The sequence below is a fragment of the Hippichthys cyanospilos genome, chromosome 15 (genome assembly GCF_059441005.1).
Source record: "Hippichthys cyanospilos isolate Australia breed blue-spotted pipefish chromosome 15, RoL_Hcya_1.0, whole genome shotgun sequence".
In the NCBI taxonomy this organism is placed as follows: domain Eukaryota; kingdom Metazoa; phylum Chordata; class Actinopteri; order Syngnathiformes; family Syngnathidae; genus Hippichthys; species Hippichthys cyanospilos.
Window position 1 is genome coordinate 2,611,306 of NC_142383.1, and position 21,195 is coordinate 2,632,500.

General features: G+C 39.0%; 2 protein-coding genes across 4 annotated transcripts in view; both read right to left on the reverse strand.

Annotated features, from left to right (window-relative positions):
* The window catches only part of nrg1 (neuregulin 1), a 43,777-nt gene extending 42,102 nt beyond the window's left edge, over window positions 1-1,675 (reverse strand). For all 3 annotated transcript variants that reach the window (XM_088435821.1, XM_088435820.1, XM_088435819.1), the window contains exons 1-2: window positions 1,266-1,675; window positions 221-1,174 (exon numbers count right to left, since the gene is read on the reverse strand). In XM_088435821.1, coding sequence (XP_088291947.1) covers window positions 221-926 — 706 coding nt within the window. In that variant the 5' untranslated portion in view covers window positions 927-1,174; window positions 1,266-1,675. The remainder of the gene's footprint in view (window positions 1-220; window positions 1,175-1,265) is intronic.
* A 4,781-nt stretch (window positions 1,676-6,456) lies between these two features.
* The window catches only part of slc38a9 (solute carrier family 38 member 9), a 23,273-nt gene continuing 8,534 nt past the window's right edge, over window positions 6,457-21,195 (reverse strand). Inside the window, exons 4-16 of the mRNA XM_088434123.1 lie at window positions 20,187-20,316; window positions 17,094-17,212; window positions 16,941-17,004; window positions 16,744-16,837; window positions 15,083-15,253; window positions 14,751-14,810; window positions 12,630-12,839; window positions 11,205-11,312; window positions 9,803-9,909; window positions 9,455-9,568; window positions 9,137-9,285; window positions 7,484-7,573; window positions 6,457-7,381 (exon numbers count right to left, since the gene is read on the reverse strand). Of these exons, the coding sequence (XP_088290249.1) occupies window positions 7,216-7,381; window positions 7,484-7,573; window positions 9,137-9,285; window positions 9,455-9,568; window positions 9,803-9,909; window positions 11,205-11,312; window positions 12,630-12,839; window positions 14,751-14,810; window positions 15,083-15,253; window positions 16,744-16,837; window positions 16,941-17,004; window positions 17,094-17,212; window positions 20,187-20,316 (1,582 nt within the window). The 3' untranslated portion in view covers window positions 6,457-7,215. The remainder of the gene's footprint in view (window positions 7,382-7,483; window positions 7,574-9,136; window positions 9,286-9,454; window positions 9,569-9,802; window positions 9,910-11,204; window positions 11,313-12,629; window positions 12,840-14,750; window positions 14,811-15,082; window positions 15,254-16,743; window positions 16,838-16,940; window positions 17,005-17,093; window positions 17,213-20,186; window positions 20,317-21,195) is intronic.

A 21,195-nucleotide genomic window follows, 5' to 3' on the forward strand; every position in this document is an offset into this window, starting at 1 on the left:
CTTCTTGCAGTAGTCGATAGAACAGATAAAAGATACCTTTGGGACATAACACCCTTTTTTGTTTACATTGATAAAAATCACATCTTAAAACGCGGATGAAATGCTCCTGCACCTTGCCTATCGCAAATTCTTTTGTCGTGATGTGATGGGGCAGTTATACAACAAAGGAAGGAAAAGATGGCCCGGTCGGTCCCGGTTCTTTTTGGAAGTAAGTACTTACAGATAGTTGGGATGAAGATGTCGTTTACTTCTTGTGTCGTCTTAGGGAGGGGGTTCTGCTTTCGGACAGTGGGAAGCGCAGCAGTAGATTTACCGGCAACGGACGGTTCAGTCTGGGTACCTCGTGAAGGCACATACGAAGCTCTTGTAGACCTGTCCTCCAATAAGACTTCAGGATGCGCTGAGCTTATGGCGGCAGTGGTTGTTAGGGAGACATTTGACTGGGACGGATAGGGAATTGACATCGTTATTCCCAGCGTAGGGTCCGCTGATATGACAATAGGGTCCTGCCCTATGCGTTTAGGATCTAAATGAGTCGGGGGTTCATACTCAAAGATTTTATCGGCAAAGACCCATTTGAGTCCGGCTGTGCACAGAGCTAAACTAAGCAGGCAGGCCAGGATGGGTAGAATGCAGATTTTTTCGGAGTGCAGGCAATTGTTAATCTGCTCCATCTCTATGCAGACACAGCAGGTGCCTGGCAGAGCCATAACTCCTAAAGCTCCCGGATGCTCCCCATCATCGCCGTCGCCATCTCCTCCCTCCGCAGTTGCCTCTGCAACCTCCTCCCCGTTCTCTCCAGCTACCTCTGTCTCCTCTGGTTTCTCCTCTGGGACTTGCTCAGACTCAGCAGTGGAGCCGGAGGGAGAGTCTAATCCTGGAGGGGGAACTGGCCCTGCAGAGAAATCCTCCACTCCCTCAGTCATTTTTTTTAACTGCTGGATGCAGGATCTCTGAACACTATAACCTCAGGTAGCATCAGCCACCGGTCACTTTAAGTATGTTGTCCATCACGTGAGCCAGGATCGCGGAGGAAAATGGTTGCAACGTTCTCGATTCTGACCTTGTTAACAGTCTGAGATGCCTGCGGACGGCCTTCTGCGCACAACAGAAAGGAGTTCCATACTCTCAAAGAAATTCGCGCACACGTCTGCAAGTGAAATATTCAGATATGCTGCAGATAAAAACAGACAAAAAAAAAAGATTTCAAAGACTCTGGTGATGTTTCGCGGAGTCGGACGGCGGAAGAGTGAAGGCTGACTCACCTGAGCACTTTAACGGAGGATGTGGCCTTGTGGTAACGGGACATCTGCGGCTGCGCTAGTTGAAGTGCATCGGACAGGACGGCCAGGCGCCGCAGTGGCAGGCTGGACATGCTGCCTAGTCTGTCTGTGAAGCTCCAGGCAGCAGAATGGCTGAATCATGAGGGAGCGGCAGGTGTCCTTCCTCTCCAGAGCAACCACAGAAACAGATGAGTAAGGGAAAGAAGAGAGAATGATAGAGAAGGTGGGAGGGGGGGAGGGAGGGAGGCTGGCTGGCTGCAGCAGCAGCAGCACACAAGGGCAAAGAAGATGGGTTACTCCCCTTTTTCTTCTTTTACCCCTCCTCTCTCACTAAAGTGGTGAGCGGGGCAGGCCTCCTCCTCCTCCTCTCCTTCTCTTCCTGCCTTGCTACCGCTCTCTTGTGCAGCCTGCTCCCAATCCCGACGCAAAGCATCAAGCTAAGCAAGTTCCTTAATCTAATTAAGAGCCCGTGTCAGCGAATCACAGGCAGGCCAACTGCTGTAGCCACCTCCTCCAACTGCACTCCCCATTGATTATGTTGAAACTAAAGGGTGTGTTTTGTGTCTAGGGGAAGAAGCCAAGCAAGCAGACATATGATCCGTCCCACGAGGATAGAGCCTGTGTGTCGTAGTCTTCTCAAGTAACTGAGTAATAACACAGACGATAATGATAATGAATAAGATATGGATGCTTTGATCAACGACAGCCCATTAATACTGCCATATCATAAATACCTTAAGAAGTAAATCATCAACAGCTGGATCAAAACATACACATATTTGTCCCATAATGACAAATAATCGGGCGTAAAAGTCAAAGAGCCTCTTCAAAGCATGAGGGAGGTCCACAAGACCACCGTTAAAACTATGATGGACCTGCCCCAACCATACCAGATAATAGGCTGCCAGAACGATCCAAGGACTTCTGGGGGATCGAGGGCTTAAACAAGATCAAGAAAGGTCAGGTCACCTCCACACGGAATGCTGACCCTACTGTGACCCTTTCCAATCTTCAGACAGAATTAATACCAGTAATGGTATCTGTGGGAGAGGACTTCCTGTCAGGCCCTTGAATTAGGGACCGGCATATTGATTATACTCTCAGCGTTTTCATCCACTGTTTTTCAAACAAGCCACATGTCACAATGACAACTAAAATGGCTGGGTGTTTTTTCTAGTTTTATAATAATCTTAAGCTATTTAAGTGGTATATGATATGCTAGTTAGAACAATACCATAAAGCAGGGGTGTCAAACTCATGTTTATCATGGACCACATTGTAGTTATAGGTTCTATCAGAGGGCCGTGAAGTGTTTTTGTCACACACACTTAGCTAGTTTAGAAACCAGAGGCCAGTAAAAACTGTTCAAAAGACAGATTGGATTTATTTTTTTTTTTTAAACAACTTGCAAATTTGGTATTTTCACCAGAAAGTTGAAGTCGTCAGCATTTTGCAGGCCACATAAAATGATGTGGCAGTCCTTGAGTTTGACACCTGTATGGTAGAATCTAAAGCAGGGGTGTCAAACTCATCTTTATCAGGGGCCATATTGTAGTTATATTTAATGTTAGAAATCTGGAATAAATTTTAAGTGAGTGTGTCAATACCTCGTTTTGAAATCAGAGGCTGGTAAAAAAAAAAAAAAAAACTGTTTAAAAGACAAATTGGGAACAAAAAAATGTTTATTTGGATTATTTTTTAAGACAATTTACACGTTCGGTATTTCAGCTAGAAACTTGAAGTCAAAGTAGCATTTCACGGGGTACATAAAATGATGTGGCGGGCCGGATCTGACTCCCTGGCCTTGAGTTTGATATCAGTGCCATAAGGACAACAGTGGATATGAACACACCATTGGTACAAAATACAAAAAATAAAATAAAATAATACATTTATTTTACCCTATTCTATTAAGATGCTTGATGCTTGCTGGCACAGATATTCTGTGCAACCAGATAGTTAATAAACAATCACACTGGGAGTGTATTTACTGTATATTAATTTGTAATGCAGTCAAACAGAACGATATGTGAGTGATAACTGAGTAAATTTGTGGGGGGAAAAAAAACATAGAAAACAACACAAAGCCATGGCAGAATAACATGTTATGGGACCAGTGGATTATGTGCATTTGGATTATCTGCATTTGGTGCCAGTGGGGACTGGCCCCACCAGATGACGCTAGTGCAGCACTGCAGGCTCAAAATATGTGTCTCGTCTTTAGAGTGTCCAATCCATAAATAATATTCTGAATAATAGTATTCATGATTATGACTACTAATTATGTTACCAAGGCAATTCTTTTGCAAACATTTTGAATAGTCCAAAGGCTTTGCCAATGACAAACACAATTTCTCTAACTGCGACTCAAATCGGGCCGACCCGTGAGTGTTTGTTTAAAGGGATACTGTGTAAGATTTAGACCGTTTATCATTGTGGACAGCAGGAAGTGCTGCAGGTGCTGCATTTATCTTTGTCAGTAGCTATAACAAACATGGCCACCTCTGGAGAAGTGCCACCCCCATGTAATATAATTTAGTTATAACTAGACCTATGATTATTTGAAAACATAACTGTTGGTCATTAAGAACACATTCATTTGTTTTTGAAATTTACAATCATTTAATGTATTCATTTTTAATGAAAAACGGTCTAAATCTAACACACTGTCCCTTTAAGTAACACACCACCAAAATCGTAGTAATCGTAGTAAAACTCACTAGTGTGCATGTCTTTAAACGCTCTCAGTAAACAACCAGGGTCAATGTGGCCCCGTGTCCGAACTCAAGTCAATTAAAATATTGGAGTGACATATATCAGAGTCAAGACGTAACAAACTTGTTCAGGTTTAGCGGATAGTGGCAGCAAGCTAGCTCGGTTTTCATTGTAACCTAAAGGACAATAAAAGCAACTCATCAATATGAATGATTGTAGATGCTTGTATAAAGACTAAATTTAGCACTTTGCTGCTTGTGCAAAAATTTGAAATTTTATCCGATAGATTTTAACATCGTTCAAGCAGAAAAGAACAAAATCCGCACATTCAACTCCGAATGGCTCAGCAGGAACGTGGCTAACTGAATGTGTGTTTAGAAAATTGCTGGACACTACATGGACTACATTGTGATTCAAAGATCGACTCGAAAAAAGTGTATGACATTGGTCAAGAGTAAGAGGTAGCGCCGAGGATATAGAGGTAAATAAACTGCAGCAGTTATGGAGGAAGCTTGTGATAACATAGTTTGCTCAAGTGGATCAGAGATTTTGCATGAGTGATCACCTTAGAGCAGCACAGTTGAAATCATGTCCATGAGCTGAATTTGAATGTGCGACTAAAATATGCTGTACTGTTAGTCGAAGTTGCATAGGCAACACACTGTCTCTGCTGCAGTTATGGTTACAACCTACAGGGTGCATTATCTGAAATTGTGTCACTGCTCAAAATTATCATCACAACTCAAATGGTATTAGGAAAAATACTTTTCAACAATAAAAAGAGATTAGCAGAGATGAAACGCTCTAGCTACTGTATGTTGTCCATTGAACATGAATTCAGTCATGGCTTTTTGGATTTTGACAAATGGGTTTTGGACAAGTTTGGTCAGATGAAAGCCTCCTTTCTATTCAAGAAATGAACACCTCAGGTGTGTGATTCTTTCATTTGAAATATTGAAACGCTTTCCTTTATAATTTGTAAAGTTATGAATAAAAAAGGACTGTGCTTGTGAATTGAAATAGAATTTATTGTGTAGGTTTTGCTGCTCGTGTCCACTCTGGCGCCCCACTCAACTTTTCTTGCTAGAAACACCACTGTATATGACTACTATAATGTTAAATAAGAGTCAGATTCTATCAGTATGATGTGGAGAAAAGACAGGGAAATAGACAGTGAAAAGACAGTGATATTTCCAATGAGGAAGTGCTAGCAACAAATAGGGAGCAACTAGAAAAGGACAAGGTAGGACAGGACAAGACAAGACAGGACAGTACCGCGTAAGCCAAGCAGTCCTACAACTGTGCGTGTTGGGAGGGGCTATGCAGTTCACAAATACTCTACCTGTATGGACATTAAAGTGAAAATAAGAGAACAGTCAAGGGAGTTTTCAATGTGTGTGTGTGTGTGTGTATATATATATATATATATATATATATATATATATATATATACACACACACACACACACACAGTGGACACCCGGGTTAAAGCATCCTTGGCTTACGTATTTTTCATGTTGCAATGTGGAATACTGAGTTTTTTCGTCCCCTCTTTATTTTCCCCGCTTTGCAACAAAAACAACTGTCATGACCCTGGGGGATTGGCTGTATTTGTGTTGTATCCATCTGCAGGCGTTTTTAGCTAATTGCACTTATTTTCTGTTGCCGTCACATGATGGAGATGCCCTCTGCTATTGGTCGGCCTCACTCGTTTCAAAATGGCGAGATGATAAAGCTTTGTTCTATCGTGAGTGGTTACAAAACCGTATTTATAGTGCATTTTAATGCTTAATTCAAAGTTGAAGGGGTTAGTCATGGGTCCCAAGATTGTTAGTGACGTTAAAGAAAGAAGTAAGAAGATGATTTATATGGAAACGAAGCTGAAGGTAATCAAGAAATACGAAGCTATCCTAGCCTAGGCTACCCTTACTAGGGAATATGGCCATAACCAGCGTCAGTCAAGGGTGAATAAATCCTTTCTATATTTTTTTATTTATATTGTTTTCTGATTGTATACATGAATATTATATATTCGTAACACTTACTATAATATTTTGGTACCACTTTTTAATATGTATGTACAATTTTGATGTTTTTACCTGGGGTTCTTTAACATAAGTTTGGATTGCCCGCCATGAGGTGAATTGCCTAACGAGCCCAACCGCAGAACAAATTCTTGTAGCACGGGGGCCCACTGTAAATGTAAATATACATATGTGTGTGTATAAGGGCTGATGCTACTGAACATTTTGAGGGGTTGAAAGTGAACATATATATTTGACAATGTTATCACCCTTTCAAAGTCAGCCCGAGTCGTGTAATAATAGTCAGGTTAGTGAAAAATTCCGACACGCAGGAGTTAAACTTTCAGAGTGGCCTCCTATGGTGGCATTGATCTTTTTTCTAATGAAAGATAACAATGCAATATACTGTAACAATGATACTCCGGACTACAACGTAGGGTTAACTCTTTATTAGCATAGCACATAGTCGTAACCAAAAGGCGGTGCAACGCAACCGAGAGCCGGGGTTACCCATCATGCATTGCGTGACAAAACTTTGGGTAGCATTACAACTCAAAATACCCCAAATACACCACACTGCACATCTTTTAACCTGAGATTTATTTTCACTTATGTTCCCTTTGCCTAATCTTGCATTAAAAAATGCACAGTATAGTAGAAAAAAAATACTATTGCACAGAATATAGAATACCAGAATTATTCAAAGATGGGTTATAAAAAGTCGCATTTTGCTTAAGACATTATGTTGCAACATGCAGTTTATAAAGCATAACGTTTGTATAATCACAAAGTTAATTATCAATGAGAAATATCTCTGTCCAAGCCATTCATATTAATTCCACGAAAAGTGATTGTGTACATATGCATCCCTTATAGTGTAAAGTCCCTTCTTACGCACCTTAACTCACATTTTTGGCAGAAACAATTTAAACACTGTACATGAGAAATCCCGAGGACAAGTCTGAGCAGGAATAAACAAACATCTAAAGGTACTGCCAAGTAAGCAGCGGAAAACAACAATTCTGTCATTGGATGTTTGCTGTAAAAGTTTTTTTTTTGTGATGACCACTGATGATAAAAATTGGATGATGGCACACTGTGCCCTTGGACATAACAGACTTCATTGTCCTTTATTCAACTTATAGATTTCATATAGCCATCGTATGCTTTACCCTGCTGGGGACGGTGTGAGTTTACATGAAGAACTGAGCCACCAGATTGGTCAAACCCAGCAAGATAAGAAAACTGTGAAATACCGCTGACGGCCAGCGGAGTGCGCCCTGTCGCCTCAAAGAGATCATGTGGATCAAGGAGGGGAATACAAACACTAAAGCCAAGCCGCAGGTTGCTCCAGAAAACCTGAAACAAGACACAAAGTACACAAGTCACTAAGAATTTTAAACTTACTTTACTTTCCTGTAAGGGTGAAATGAGACATAAAAACGCCAACAAAAAATATACCGAATAATGGAACCAATGTTGGGATAAAACTTGGCCATCAGGACGCCAGCTCCAACAATCAAGATGTTCAGGCTGAGGACATGGAAGAAACTAAAAAGACAGAAAAAAAATAAGTAGATGTAAATCTGTTAATATAAACCCAATGATGACGCACTGAACGATTAAGTGATCCTAAAATGTTGTCAGCCAACACAAAATACAGTAGTATAAAAATACTGAAAAATGGAAATAGATGTTAGGGGTGGCGGTATACTTCATCAGTTTGACTTAATTTTATTAGTGACTTGGGCAATAAAATATGATACAAAAATAACACTAATCTTGTGTACTATTAAAAAATAAAATAGTACATAAAATGTAAAACAGGTTAGGATGATTTGGACAGGTTCTTGGGGTGTGAAATGTGTGGTTTTCACAATATGTACATTGAAAAAATAAAAAGATAAAACATTAATATTTTTTAAGAAAACAATTTTACCGTAATTTCAGCACTACAGGTATAAGGTGCACCTAAAAGCTTTCAATTTTCTCAAAAGCTGTTTGCGGCTTATAATCCGGTATGTCTTATACAGTGCATAAAACACGAGATTCCACTTTTGGGGTACGAAAAATTAAAATAACTTAATTATAGTAACACCTTATAGTGTTGAAAATATGGTTTAAAAAAAGAACTACAGTAAAATATGCATGTGGCATATGTTTTCTCCAATCGGGATTTCTCTGCTATTTCACTATGTGTCACAAACATCGTGTAAATTTGATTGGGAATTTATCCACGTTGTTTACAATGATCTTTTGTCCAAAGTAAAAAAATTCCAGCGTAGTCTCCATGCACCAGTACCAAAACGTGCAATGCAAAAAGTGCAACTTTTCGGGATGAACAATTGAAAAACAAAAGTATATAAAACTCTGAAAAAAAAAAAACAACCTCGATGCACCAGCGGGTCTTATAAATTTATTGACAAACTCCATCCTTCTCCCAAAGAGCAGCCAGTCAGCCAGCGAACAAGTGTTTCCAAATTATCCTCACACTGCCCAGGTTTTCTTTTCCTTTTTTGAAAAATTTGCCTTGAAAATGAATTTCCAGTAATGTACAGTTGTGCATGTCTGTAGTCTTCCACTCCCCGCATAATTAAAGCAATGAATCTCATTCAAGTCGCTCTGAACCCATCAGAGGTCACAAAAGTGCTTACGTCCCCAGCCTGAAAACAGGCCCCGGAAATGGGAAACCGAAATCTGATTGGTTCAAATTCAATGAAGGGGGAAAAAAACCCCAACAATAATAAAGATATCATATTTCAATCAATCACAAACAGCTGTAATCTGAGCAGCCAAATCACACGCTATTAAATGAATATAAAAGACTGTGGAAAGTAAATGTAGACAATACGTTCTGAATACATAGGCAGTTTTTAATGCAGGTCAGTGCTTCTGATGATTAGGCCTTGAAGAGAAGGCCACAAAGGACCTGACAGCACACCTTTTTTTTTTTTTTTTTTTGCAGGTCTATTCTTCTACATTACGTTTATTTAAATGTACTGTTTTTCAGCCGGAATAATTTTTCATTGCAACCATGAGTACAGTCTAAATAAACAATGAGAGCATGCTTATGTGTATCCACTTTCATTTGGAACCATAACAGAGCATGCATACCTGGGGTAATGATTGCCAAATATCTGGCCCATCATCTGGACTCGTACCAAGTATCCCAACAAAGGATAGACTGTGATCATTTGGAACAACAGGAAGGACCGAGCCACAAACACCATCACGTCACCACTGGAGAAATTATCCAAGAAGTTCTGACAGGTTCGGGACAGAAATAGCAAGTTTTACAAAAACATTTTGTCTGCGAAAGGATGTACAGATGATATTTAAGTACTTTTTTAAAGACAAGTGTGGATTTGTTTTTTGTTTTTCAGAAGCACCATGACTATGACCAAGCACGCACGAAACATTTGTTCGTCTTACTGGTTCGATGCAGTCTTTGCTGAGAGGAGGTGATGGAAATGCGGCAAAAATCAACACCCCCACATAGAGGTATGTAATCCCAACGAGGAGATAAGCCACAGACAAGTCCCGTACCTGAAAGTACCAAAAGGTCACTTAGTGTCTTCGCAGACGAGAAGTGTCGAATATTAAAGGAAAACAAAGGTTCCAATCACTGAATGGCACTGTTATTTGGAGGTTGTTTCCTTCCTGTGTCAGAGCTACAATTTAGAAGGCCATGATTCACTAAGAACTAGAATCAGCTTACAGGGTTCAAAGTATATTTACATTCTTTCAAGCAGAGCGTAAACATGAGTGACAAAAGCTTACATTGTTCTCTTGATGCTTGTTGTTCTTCATTAATGTGATGATACAGTTGTGAATGAAGAAAGCCAGCGTGAGAACACCTGTCAGCTGAGGGAAGAACAGCCGCAATTCTGGAGGGAACAAAGTTGTGCAGATACAGTTAAACACATACCCCCAACATGCAGTTTCATAATCCAGTCAAAAGTAGTTTTGGTTTAATGTAGTTGGAAGACATTAAAGTGGGCTCATAGAGGAATTCTAAAATGACCCAAAAACATAATATACAGTAACATTTTGAATTAACAGTTTGGATAAAACAAAACTAGAGTGGTACCTCTACTTATGAACGCCTCTTGGTCCAAAACAATTCAGCTTACGAAACGCCTCAGTGGAAAAATATCGTCTCTAGTAACGAGATAAATTTCAAGATACGAAAGACGACATTTTTGGCATATGAGACACGAGGCACCAGCGCTCGCGCCAACATGACTGTAATTTTATACATTATCACAACCCATGTCAACCGCATTTCTTACAGTGTGTGATGCATTTTTATCACTTATGCTGGCTTGGAAGGAAGCACTTCGGATGACCCCAGACTAAACTTAAGTAAATGTACATGATCAAATAAATAAAGAAAGAAAGAAAGAAAGAAAGAAATATTATTGCTCCTGTGGACTTGTGAATGATTCCAAGATCAGGGGAAATGTAAAATTAAAAACCAGCACCTTCTCAAGGCAAACAAGTGGACTGCATTCATATTGTCAACTGCTACAATCTGATTAAATTAAAGGCTTTAGGAGCATTTTTTATTATTCTTTACAGCAGGGGTCACCAACGTGTTACCCGCGGGTACTGGGCAGCCCCCAAGTATTACATAAGTAGCCCGCAGACCTGTTCTGCCAATAGTTTACAAGTGATAGAACATTGTGATTTTCTTGGAGTTTTACTTAAGATAATGCATATATGACATATACATTACATTTGATTCAGACATTTACTACAGTTGTTTCTTAATTATTGTGAGAAATCAATAACATGATAAGGATCTTTGCATAAACTGGTAGCCCTTCGTATTACTCAGACGTAGCTCTCGGTTTCAAAATGGTTGGTGACCCCTGCTTTAAAGGGTTAGGGTGTGGAATTCTAAGATGCATTTGTTACTGTTCTTGATGCATTTTTATAATAGATAATCATTTAGAGGGTTTAGGAACATTTTGGGGGTATTAGAATGGATTAAGGCTATTTACATGGAAAAATAGGCTATACTTAAGAAAGATTCACGTGAGGAAATGACTTCAGGAATGAATTGATTGCGGAAGTAGAAGTACCACTGTATGCAAATCTTGACCTACTCAGTATTATCCATCTAAGATTTATAAAAAGGAACAAAAAAAAAAGCATCATTAAGAGGTATTTGGATTACCTGGAACATAGAAGTTAGTACCATCAAACCAGTGGAACTCAAGGTGAATGCCAAGACGGGCAGCTTTAATTGTGACCAGGACAAGAAGGTAGATCACTGATATAGTGCCTGCACAATGAATGGCAGAACATCAGTTCATGTACTGTATGTACGATGCAGCACAAAATAATGTTCCCAAATTATTTTACTTTATTCAGTAACAGTTAGAAGGACAATTCTTGGTTATGATTTATAAGAAGATATTTAGTGATTCGAGATTAAAAAAGACAAATTAATTCATATGTAATAAATTCATTAATTAATAATCCATCACTTTTATACAGTGTTTTTCTAGACACTCAAAGACGCTTTACAAATGATATAATATTTATATACTCACACATTCATACACCAGTGGTGGTAAGCTACTGTATTTTTCTGAGTACAAGTACAGCCCCCCATTTTCAACCCCCATATTAGGGTTGACTTATGACCGCATAACTAAAAACAGAGCAATTTTCAAAAAATGCACTTTCGTCAAGAATTGCCTATTGCCTCTTTGTTGTCAACAACGAGGCTGTGTGGATTATTTTCTCAGCGGACTTTGATGCATTAAGAAAAGGAAAAAATGGCTTGACTTGTCTCCTTTAGCACTAAGCCGGCATGGATGTCGGCAGGTGGGGGGGAGAAACAGCGAAGGGCAACCTTCCACGCTCTGATCTCACAACACTTGGGTAGAGAACATCCCAAGTAAGATGAAATCATCTCCAAAGACTTCCATTTCAAAGAAAATGGAAGGGTGAGAAGATGACTACTCGTGAAAGAGTAATGAGGATGTTTGTGCAAATGACGGGCAAGAAGGAGAGGCTGTCGTTTTATTATTGCGACATTAGTTTCAGCATTTGCGTCCACGCGCACATTGCCCACGCCCTCTCACATAACTGCAACAGTATGTTGTTCGATGTATGATGAACTAATGTGTCTAAAAGTACCGGAATTTTGTCATTTTAATAACACGCAACATGTGTTAAAATAAGACGGCCACGATCTATATAATTAAATAACCACCAAAGTCAGCAGTGGACGTATACTCGCATTTTTGAAAATTCACCCAAATTCAGGTAAAAAAAAAAAAAAAAAAGGGTGGGGGGGTCGACTTATGCACGAGGTTGACTTGTACTATGTAAGTTGAGTAACCAAAGCTGCCCTAAGGTAGACTGACAAAGGCAATGGCTCTATGATTATACTGCTATTTTGACACTTATTTATTAAAACTGCTTAAAAAAAAAGGGGAAAACAAGGCTGTTTGATAAATTGGGGGCAAGATAGTAAAAACATATTTAAATTTAGGATTTTTAGTTATGATTGCTTACAAACTTGAATACATGGAATAAACATTTTTAAAGGAGTAAAAGCCACAGGGAAATATTTTCCCCGCATACTTACCCAAGAAGGTGAATCTTGCAAAGAATGAGGCTGATCGGAAGCAAAGTAGTGGCAGCAAAAGAACAATGAGGAAGAATGGTACAGTACTGGTTTTGCTCCACCAGTGTTCAAAAGAGTTGGCATCAAATGTATCATTTCCACTGGGACTGATGTAATGCATGCTGAAAGTGTGGTTCTCTCCAGGGTCAGTGTTTGGGTATGGACAAATTACTGGTGGAGATATAAGCAAAATGTTACAATCATAACTCAAAGCTGATGATTAAAAGGAAACGTTGCTACCTAGAAGTGAGTACTGTGTTCCTAATGAAAATACAGTGTCTAGAAAAAGTCTGTTCAAATGTCAGGTTTTTATACATTAAAAAAAAAGACCAAAATAAAACTTAATTGAACTTTCTGCTGCTTCAATATGTTTACCCGGTCCAGTCATAGTCCAAAATTGAAAGTTTAAAATGATGTTCGGTCTGACATTTCCCATAAGTGTTTTGACTCCATTGAAAAAATAAAACAAAAACACTGTACAACCATGTCACAGTGTATCACTCCCTCCTTGTGTTTATACAGTAGTAAACAAATATTTTTTTTTTTTCCAAATGAGCACATTTATCATCTCACAATACAGTATACGTCTATATTATTCAAATGCGTAAATATAAAATCAACATACAGCCATCACTTTGAGTGCAAATAAAAGCAAGATTAAAGAAAATTAAATCTTGGGCTGGCAAAAATAGTCAACCAACTTTGAAGAGAAGCATATACTAGGTTGTTATCATTATGTGCTTATTTCCTGTCTAGAATAGTGTGCTTTGCTCTCCATCTATGCAGTCCTATTTCATCTCACCCCAGTCCTTAGATAAAGCTGTTGACGCAGGAAAGTGTGAGCTGGGACCTTGGCCCAGCTGTTGGTGGCGCCCGGCTGGCTCTTTTTGTTAGGTCTTGTAATGTGCAATGCTTTGCTGAATGAATAAAAAGCAGGTGGGGACGCTTGAGCGACGAAAGTGCTGTTGGCAACGCATAAGTATGTACGCCAAGCTTTTTTCCCTTTGCCTAGGCGGAGAAAAGTCAAACTTGGCTGTTCTGAGTTACTATTTTGCTGTTTAGCAGCAGGGCTTGTCTTAGTCTACTTTTAAAGATAACCCTGACAACAACAACTAGGCTTATCTTTAAATACTTACAACTTATACTCTTAATCGTGATTAATTAAAAAATAAATATTGTGCAAAATGTTCAGACAACAGTAATTGATAGTGATTTCAAATCAACTTTACCGTAAACGTGATAGCTTTTGCTACAAAAAAAAAAAAAGGTGTTAATAGCTTATGCATAACTTGCTTTGTATATGCTACAATTAAGCAGAAGATAACTCTTGTAATCCATCCTTCCAGCATTCGGTCGTTTGTGCAAAACCTTGATTTCCCGATTTAGCTTTTCACCACTTTTGATTTTTAAAGTGACAAATTAATGTAGTTAGAAGTATCGCCTAGCCCTAGCAAAAAGTGGTACTACGAACCCAGAAAACACAATAGAGGGGCATTTACTGCAGGTTAAAAGTTCAACTTTGGATCTAAAGTTATCCCTTTGATCTGAACAAGTTTACCTTTATTTTTTAAGAAGATTTTAAGTTGTGCAGACCTTGAGCAACAACATTACCTCAGTTTATTTTTTTTTTCCTTGTATCAGATTTTTCTATTCATTTGAATTGTATATCTCAGGAAGTCACAATAGAGGTGGAAACAATTTTCAAAGTGTCTGATCTTTTTATGTTACAAAAAAATGGAATTTCAACAAAAGTGTATAGACGTTTTATACCCTCTGTATCGCTCTTTAAAATGAATAATACTTCTCCCATGGAAAATTGCATTTTTTTCCAACAAACTTCGTTCCATGAAGAAACATATATCATTTATGTGGGAGCTCGGGTATGTCTCATAAGTTTTGGAACCGATGTAAAATTACATTGTGTTCATCAGTATCAATGACAAAAAACAATAAATGAAAACACAAAATATAGTCTTACATTGTATACAAATGGTAGAGGATATGAAAGCTAGGTTTTTTTCATAGCTTTTGTTGTAAATCTAAAATATAAATACAATTTGAATCATGTTTTTTCTGACTTACCTCTATCTGTACCATTGGTACCAAACTCGGAATCTGACATGTTAACATTATGAGCGTAGTCTGCAAAAAGGAGAGAAAATACTTGGGTTAAAGTAACTTCATAAACATAATTATAACTATAACTAAAATGTAATAAATCTGCTTCCATATTCTCACATCGGTTTGTATTATTACCCATACTATATTTGTTTATATGAAGACTAAATAAAATGAGAATTACTGTAAATACCAGTAACTTCTGATAGCAAAATTATATCAAGACTTCAAAGAGAACAGATGACACAGAAGTGAAAATGTGTTTTCTGATTCACTAAAGAGTATTGTTTTCTTACTGTAGATAAACTGTCCAGTGTTGTAGAGAAAATTGGACATGAGGACCCAGTAAACCACCATGGCCCCAATAAGAGAAACCATTGAGAAGACTAAACTGGACCATTGGCCAAACTTGCCAAAGTAGTACCGGCAAACATCAGGAAATTCCCAGTCGGATGTGTCCACATAAGCTGCACAAGACATAAGGACAGAGGGGTGACAAATGTTTCATGGGGCCAACTGCCAACACTTAGTTGTTACTTTGTCACAGTCTTAATTTGGCATACAAAAGACACCTTTTCTGAAACAGTCAGACAGCATAAAAATGCTTTGAAATGTACTTTCGTAGATGCTTTATTTCTTCCTGCTCTGCAATTCCACCCATACATACATTTTTTATACCGCTGATCTTCAGTGAAGTCACTGATGAGCTGGAGACTATGTTAGCTGATTTTGGGGAAAAGGGCTGGATTAATTCACGGCCAGCCATGTTAACTCTTTAGTGGGCACAGCGGCAACTTTTGGCCGATAGTCTAAACAGGCAAAACGGCCGAAAGGGTCCCTAACAACTATCGCTTAAATTCTAAGGTACCCTTAAATTTCTGTAAAATCCAGAACATTTTTGCCTGTTTAGGACTTACAAATAGAAAAATGTGCACTAATAAAGGCCAATTCGGCCTGTTTGGACTATCGGCTGAAAGCGGCCGCAGTGCCCAGTAATGGGTTAATGAATGAGCGGTTCTGCATCCTTCGTATCCACCGCGCTGCGTCGTTGCGCTGAGGTCCGCCAACTTTACACAGGACCTGAAAAATCTGGTCCGCCGCCGTGCGTCATGGTCAATTCCCCAGTTCAAAAAGCACCAAACAGGATAAAGAACCTGATCTACATCCAGATTTACAAAGATAAAGCACTCTATGCGGACAAGATAGTCTTTTCTTTTGCTGATTGATGACATGAACCCAAAAGCAACTGCTTCTCCCTGTCTGTGCCTTTTTCATCGAGATAAAAAGAGCAAACACTTTCCTCCTGCGAAATAGCACTGTAACACGTGTACAAATCTATATTACTGTTTGATTCACGATTCTATCAATTCACTTAAACAAATACAGTATGTACTCACCCATTGTAAATGAAGCATGCACTGTTTATCAACACAAACTTTTTACAAATGGAGCTTGATTTGTTTCCGGAAGTTTAGAAAACTTTTATTTTATATCTCGCTGGTTGGTGGTCCCCGCGCAAGTGCAGCAGGGCCTTCCAGGGACTCTGTGATACGAGGGAGTGGAGATGCATGCAGTCGGCGGCGGTGTGCGGTATCGTTGCGGTGGCGCAGCGGAGCAGAACGGAGACACAATGCAGTATGTGGATTCCAAGTATCAGAGTTGCATTGTCACAGCACAGAAGCAGTACATTAAAATGCCACATGTGTGGCTGCCGTGAGACTTCAAAGCATGGAAAGTGGTAACTTCAGTTACTACATAAGGTTTAATTTAAGATTTAAGTAAATATGTGTAATGCAGTAGTTCGACATCGGTGGGAAGTGCATTCATAGTTATTTTGTCGGTCTGGCATGAAGGAAACCGTCATAGCAGGTCTCTCTGCAATACAGCTTTTTTTTTCTAAAAAAGCTCAGTAAAAACTGCTTTAACTTGGGGAAAGAGAGAAAGGTGTGACACTCACGTATTGCCTTTGGTGTTTTGAGGACAATGTAACAACAGTACAGCATGAGTAAGCCTGTGAAGATAAGGATGATGATCCCAAGAGTGAAACCAGCCTAAAAGAAAAAACAAGTCTTTGTATTGACAGGGCATTTATAACATTTCAGAGATACAGTAAATCAGCTGATACTTAAAATATCTTGAATGAACGTGTTTTACCTGCTTTATACCCCAAGGTATACTGAGTATGGATGTGCCCATCATCGTGTTCCATATTGCAAAGCTGCAAATTGACAAATAAACACAGACCATAAGTGGTGCATCAGCTTGGGAAGAAACTTTGATGAAATGAAAGATGCTGACGGGGCTTACATGGTAATGATACTAGGATTTTTTGTCACGTGGTCCTTTCCTGACACCTTAAAAGCTGTCCCCAAAGGACTGTAGATGTAGATCTCCTCTGTCCGGGGGATCACATGGTTTGGCGGACTCTAGAGGACAGGAAGGGAAAACAATAAAAACAAAAGAATATGGACAGTTTGCGGAATATACAACTGCAACTTGAAAACCGGCCATAATTTCAATGGTATCCCCTGCCGGCTGCCACACATTCAATGTATGAAGAATGAATTGTGAAGCGGTATACAGAAAACAAAACAAAACAAAAATCCCACCTTAATCAACCTTAATGTCTGTTCTGTCTGTGTGTATGTTGACTGATTAGGCAATGTCCTGCTTTAGTGAGTTCTAACTAAGAGGCACAACCAAATAAATGTTGGCTCCAATGACAAGCCTCTAAAGCATTTTTGTGCAAACACCATGTCAAAGAGGCTCTTCTTAGTTCACAAAAGCCTGAGCAAGCACTGAAGCTTGCAGGTTTTGCATGACAGCTTGATTATAGTGCTTAGCGTGACAATTACCAAAATAACTTCTGCCTTGCGCAAAAATGCTTCCACTCACACAATGGGCTAAGCAGGATGTGTGTCGTGTAATCTCTAGCAACAGTATCTATTCATCCATTATCTTGACTCCTTATCCATACGAGAGTCACCGGCATGCTGGAACCTATCTCAGCTGTCTCCGACAACAGCTGGGAAACACCCCGAACTGGTTGCCAGCCCATCGCAGGGCAGACAACCAAACACACTAACAATTACACTTACATGCAATGAAAATGTACTTGTCCCCTTCCTGTTTACCTGAGTCCTGTTTTTTTTTTGTATATTTATCACTCACAAATATTTTGTTTTACTAAACAAATTTCAATAGTACACAGAGAATCCAAGGATATTTATGGTGCAGTTTCTAAATTGTTAATTTATTTACAGAGGAGGTTAAAAAAAACAAACAAAAAAAAAACAACAACACTATCTATCCTGTGAGAAAAAATAACATTATATCACAGACATGTCCAAAGTCCAGTCTGGGGGCCAAATGCCGCCTGTGGTCAATTTCCATACGGCCCGCAGCCTCAGTCAGGAAATCAATAACGGAAATCAATAGGGAGAATTAATACATTGGGCAGCAGCGCTGTTACCTGCATGTGCTAAATGCTGCCATCTATAGGCTCAATTAGGAACAGCAAATTAGTATACGAGTAATTGACTGTATGAGCCCCTAATTTTCTAAAATAGCGACAATCAACAAAAGGGGGAAAGTTGAGCGGCAGTGTGACGCAGTGAGCTGCGGTCAGCACCAGCAGCTTTATATCGCCAACTTTTACTGACAGCTGGATAAAGACAAGTTTCCGAGAGATTCATGCATTTGGTAAGAAAATGCTAAGCTTGTTCGGTTCGACGTATTTGTGTGAGAAGACGTTCTCGGTTATGAACGTAAATAAGAGCCGTGTGAGGACAAGGCTATCAGACTCTTACTTATACGACATCTTGCGCATCCATACTACTGCCATAGAGCCACACCTGGCCTTTGTCCTGCACTCCAGATCTCAGTTTCACCCATCTCACTCATGCGGACAAGTCATTTTTCATTTACGATAAGTCTGAAAACGTTTTTTTTTTTAAGTTTTCACTCCATAATAATAACGATTTAAAAATTCAATCAACATTTATAGTTACTAATTTCATATTTTAAATGAGCCCTGCACTTGTTAATATGACGATTTTTCATTTCTCTGTTATTGTTTAAAAATTCTATAAGTATTAAACTGCCTTGGTGAGATATTTTTTTATGTTTCAAATGTAATTTGCACCTAAGAGTACAATTAATTCTGTTCAACTGTTACAAAAAAGTTAATTAAAGTGTTAAAAAAGTGAAGTTAAGTGAATATTCAATTTCGATATTTAATGGTAATTCATTTTTGATATGCATGTTTCAAATTAACCAAATCACATGCTTAAGATAGCTGAAATGAAAATAAAAAAGCAAATGTTAAACACAGAACGGCTCGCTGAAATGTATTTAAATTAATTGCTGTTATATGTAAAGAACCCCTGCCAAGGTTGGCCCCCTTACATTTTTAACAAACCAAATCTGGCCCACTTTGCAAAAAGTTTGGACACCCGTTATATCAGAATAGCCATTGTGACTAATTACAGTTTTGGGAAAATTGAGTAACTGACCCTAACCTTATTGCCGCCATCTTTTTTGATTCAAGAAATCACTTAAATATAATCTGTTATACAAAGCAGGCTACAAACTCCCAATAACAAATGCATCATGCCAGGATCCACAAATGCCACAAAAAATTAGAGAAAAAAAGTGATTGAAATCTATCAGTCTGGAAAAGGTTCAAATGCCATTTCCAAGGATATGGGGCTCCAGCGAACCACTGCCAGATGGATCGATCGATCGATCGATCGATGGATGGACGGATGGATGGATGGATGGATGGATGGATGGATGGATGGATGGATGGATGGATGGATCCATCCATGTGTTCCATGGATGGATCCATCCATCCATCCATCCATCCATCCATCCATCCACGAGAGCCGCTTATTCTCCCAAGGGTCATAGGATTGCTGGTGCCTATCCCAGCTGGCTTCGGGCAGTAGTCATTATCCACCAATGGGGAAAACTGGGAAGTACGATGGAGGTAATTCCAAGAGTGGGATGACAACTGTTCAAGGGGGTCACAAAAGAACTTAGAAAAATATCTAAAGAACTGCGGGCCTTGGTTAACGTTAGTGTCACGACTCCACTATATTAAAGACACTGGACAAAAATGCCATCCATAGGAGCGTTCCCAGGCAAAAACAACTGCTGTTACAAAAGAACACAAAGGCTTGTCTCACATTTGCCAAAAAGCTACTTGAAGCTCTTCAAGACTTTTGGAGAAATATTGTGTGGACTAACAGGTCAACAATAGAACATTTTGAAAGGTGAGCTGCCGGTTACACGCGACGTAAAAATGGCACAGTATTTGATAAAAAGAACATGATACCAAAAGTAAAGGGTGGTCGTGGCATTCTGATGGTCTGGGTCTGCATAAACTTAAGGACTTACCAGCAGCCTGTCAGAAGAACCAGTCAGTTTGCTATAGTAATGCACCCTGCTATTGAGGATGGCAGCCTCAGCTGACACACGCTCCTGTGGTTCATCATCTACAATGTTCCTGGGCTCCACGTAGAAAGGTCTGGAAGGAAAAGACAAACACTTTAATGACTTGGAGTTAATTTCTCTTGTTTGTGAGCAGGACTAGGCAAAACATACATACGGTAAATCAGTTCCAATGTAAAACTCATTATTTACTTGTGCAGATCAACACAGTTTCTACAAGGCCTGTTAGACATTTTATCGGTAAATGTTTATTTATTGATCTGAATGAAAACATTAGCAGAGCACATTTAAAGGTGTACTTTCTGAACCAAAACAAAATTTTTAAGCTGGGAATCATTTTATTTGCCTGATAAATAAAATTTGGAAATGTATCATTATTATTATTAATATTTACATAAATGATCCACCTTATTTATTATGATATTATAGGGGATTTGGGTGATTGTTGACATAGGATAAAGGAGTTGGAAAGAAAAACAACAATAAATAATCTATTTATGTCAAATGGCCGACCTTGTATTGGCACACTGTGACTTTGTCCGAGATGTTTTGAAAGTTAGTCAGCCATTGTGAAATTCCTAACTGGATTAAAATTCCAGAAAGACTTCTAATGCCATTGTGATTTATTGTGTAGCACAAACATATTAGTAATGACATGTCAAGTAAATTCCTGGAAGACTAGCTTAAAAATAAAAATAAAAAATAAAAAAAATAAATAGCAAACATGATAAGAAATGCCAGACATGTACGTTAATGAACAGTTTGTCTGGGGTCCAGTCTTCATCTGAATTTCTTTCTTGACTTCAATGACGTTTATCCTCTTCCAATGACCAACGTGGTTGTCATTGATGACCATCTTTAGAAATACAGGGGGTCGACGGTACGACGGTCCCGACTTAAGATGTTTCGAGGAACACGCCCCATAAAAATATAATAAATAATAAACGTCATTCCG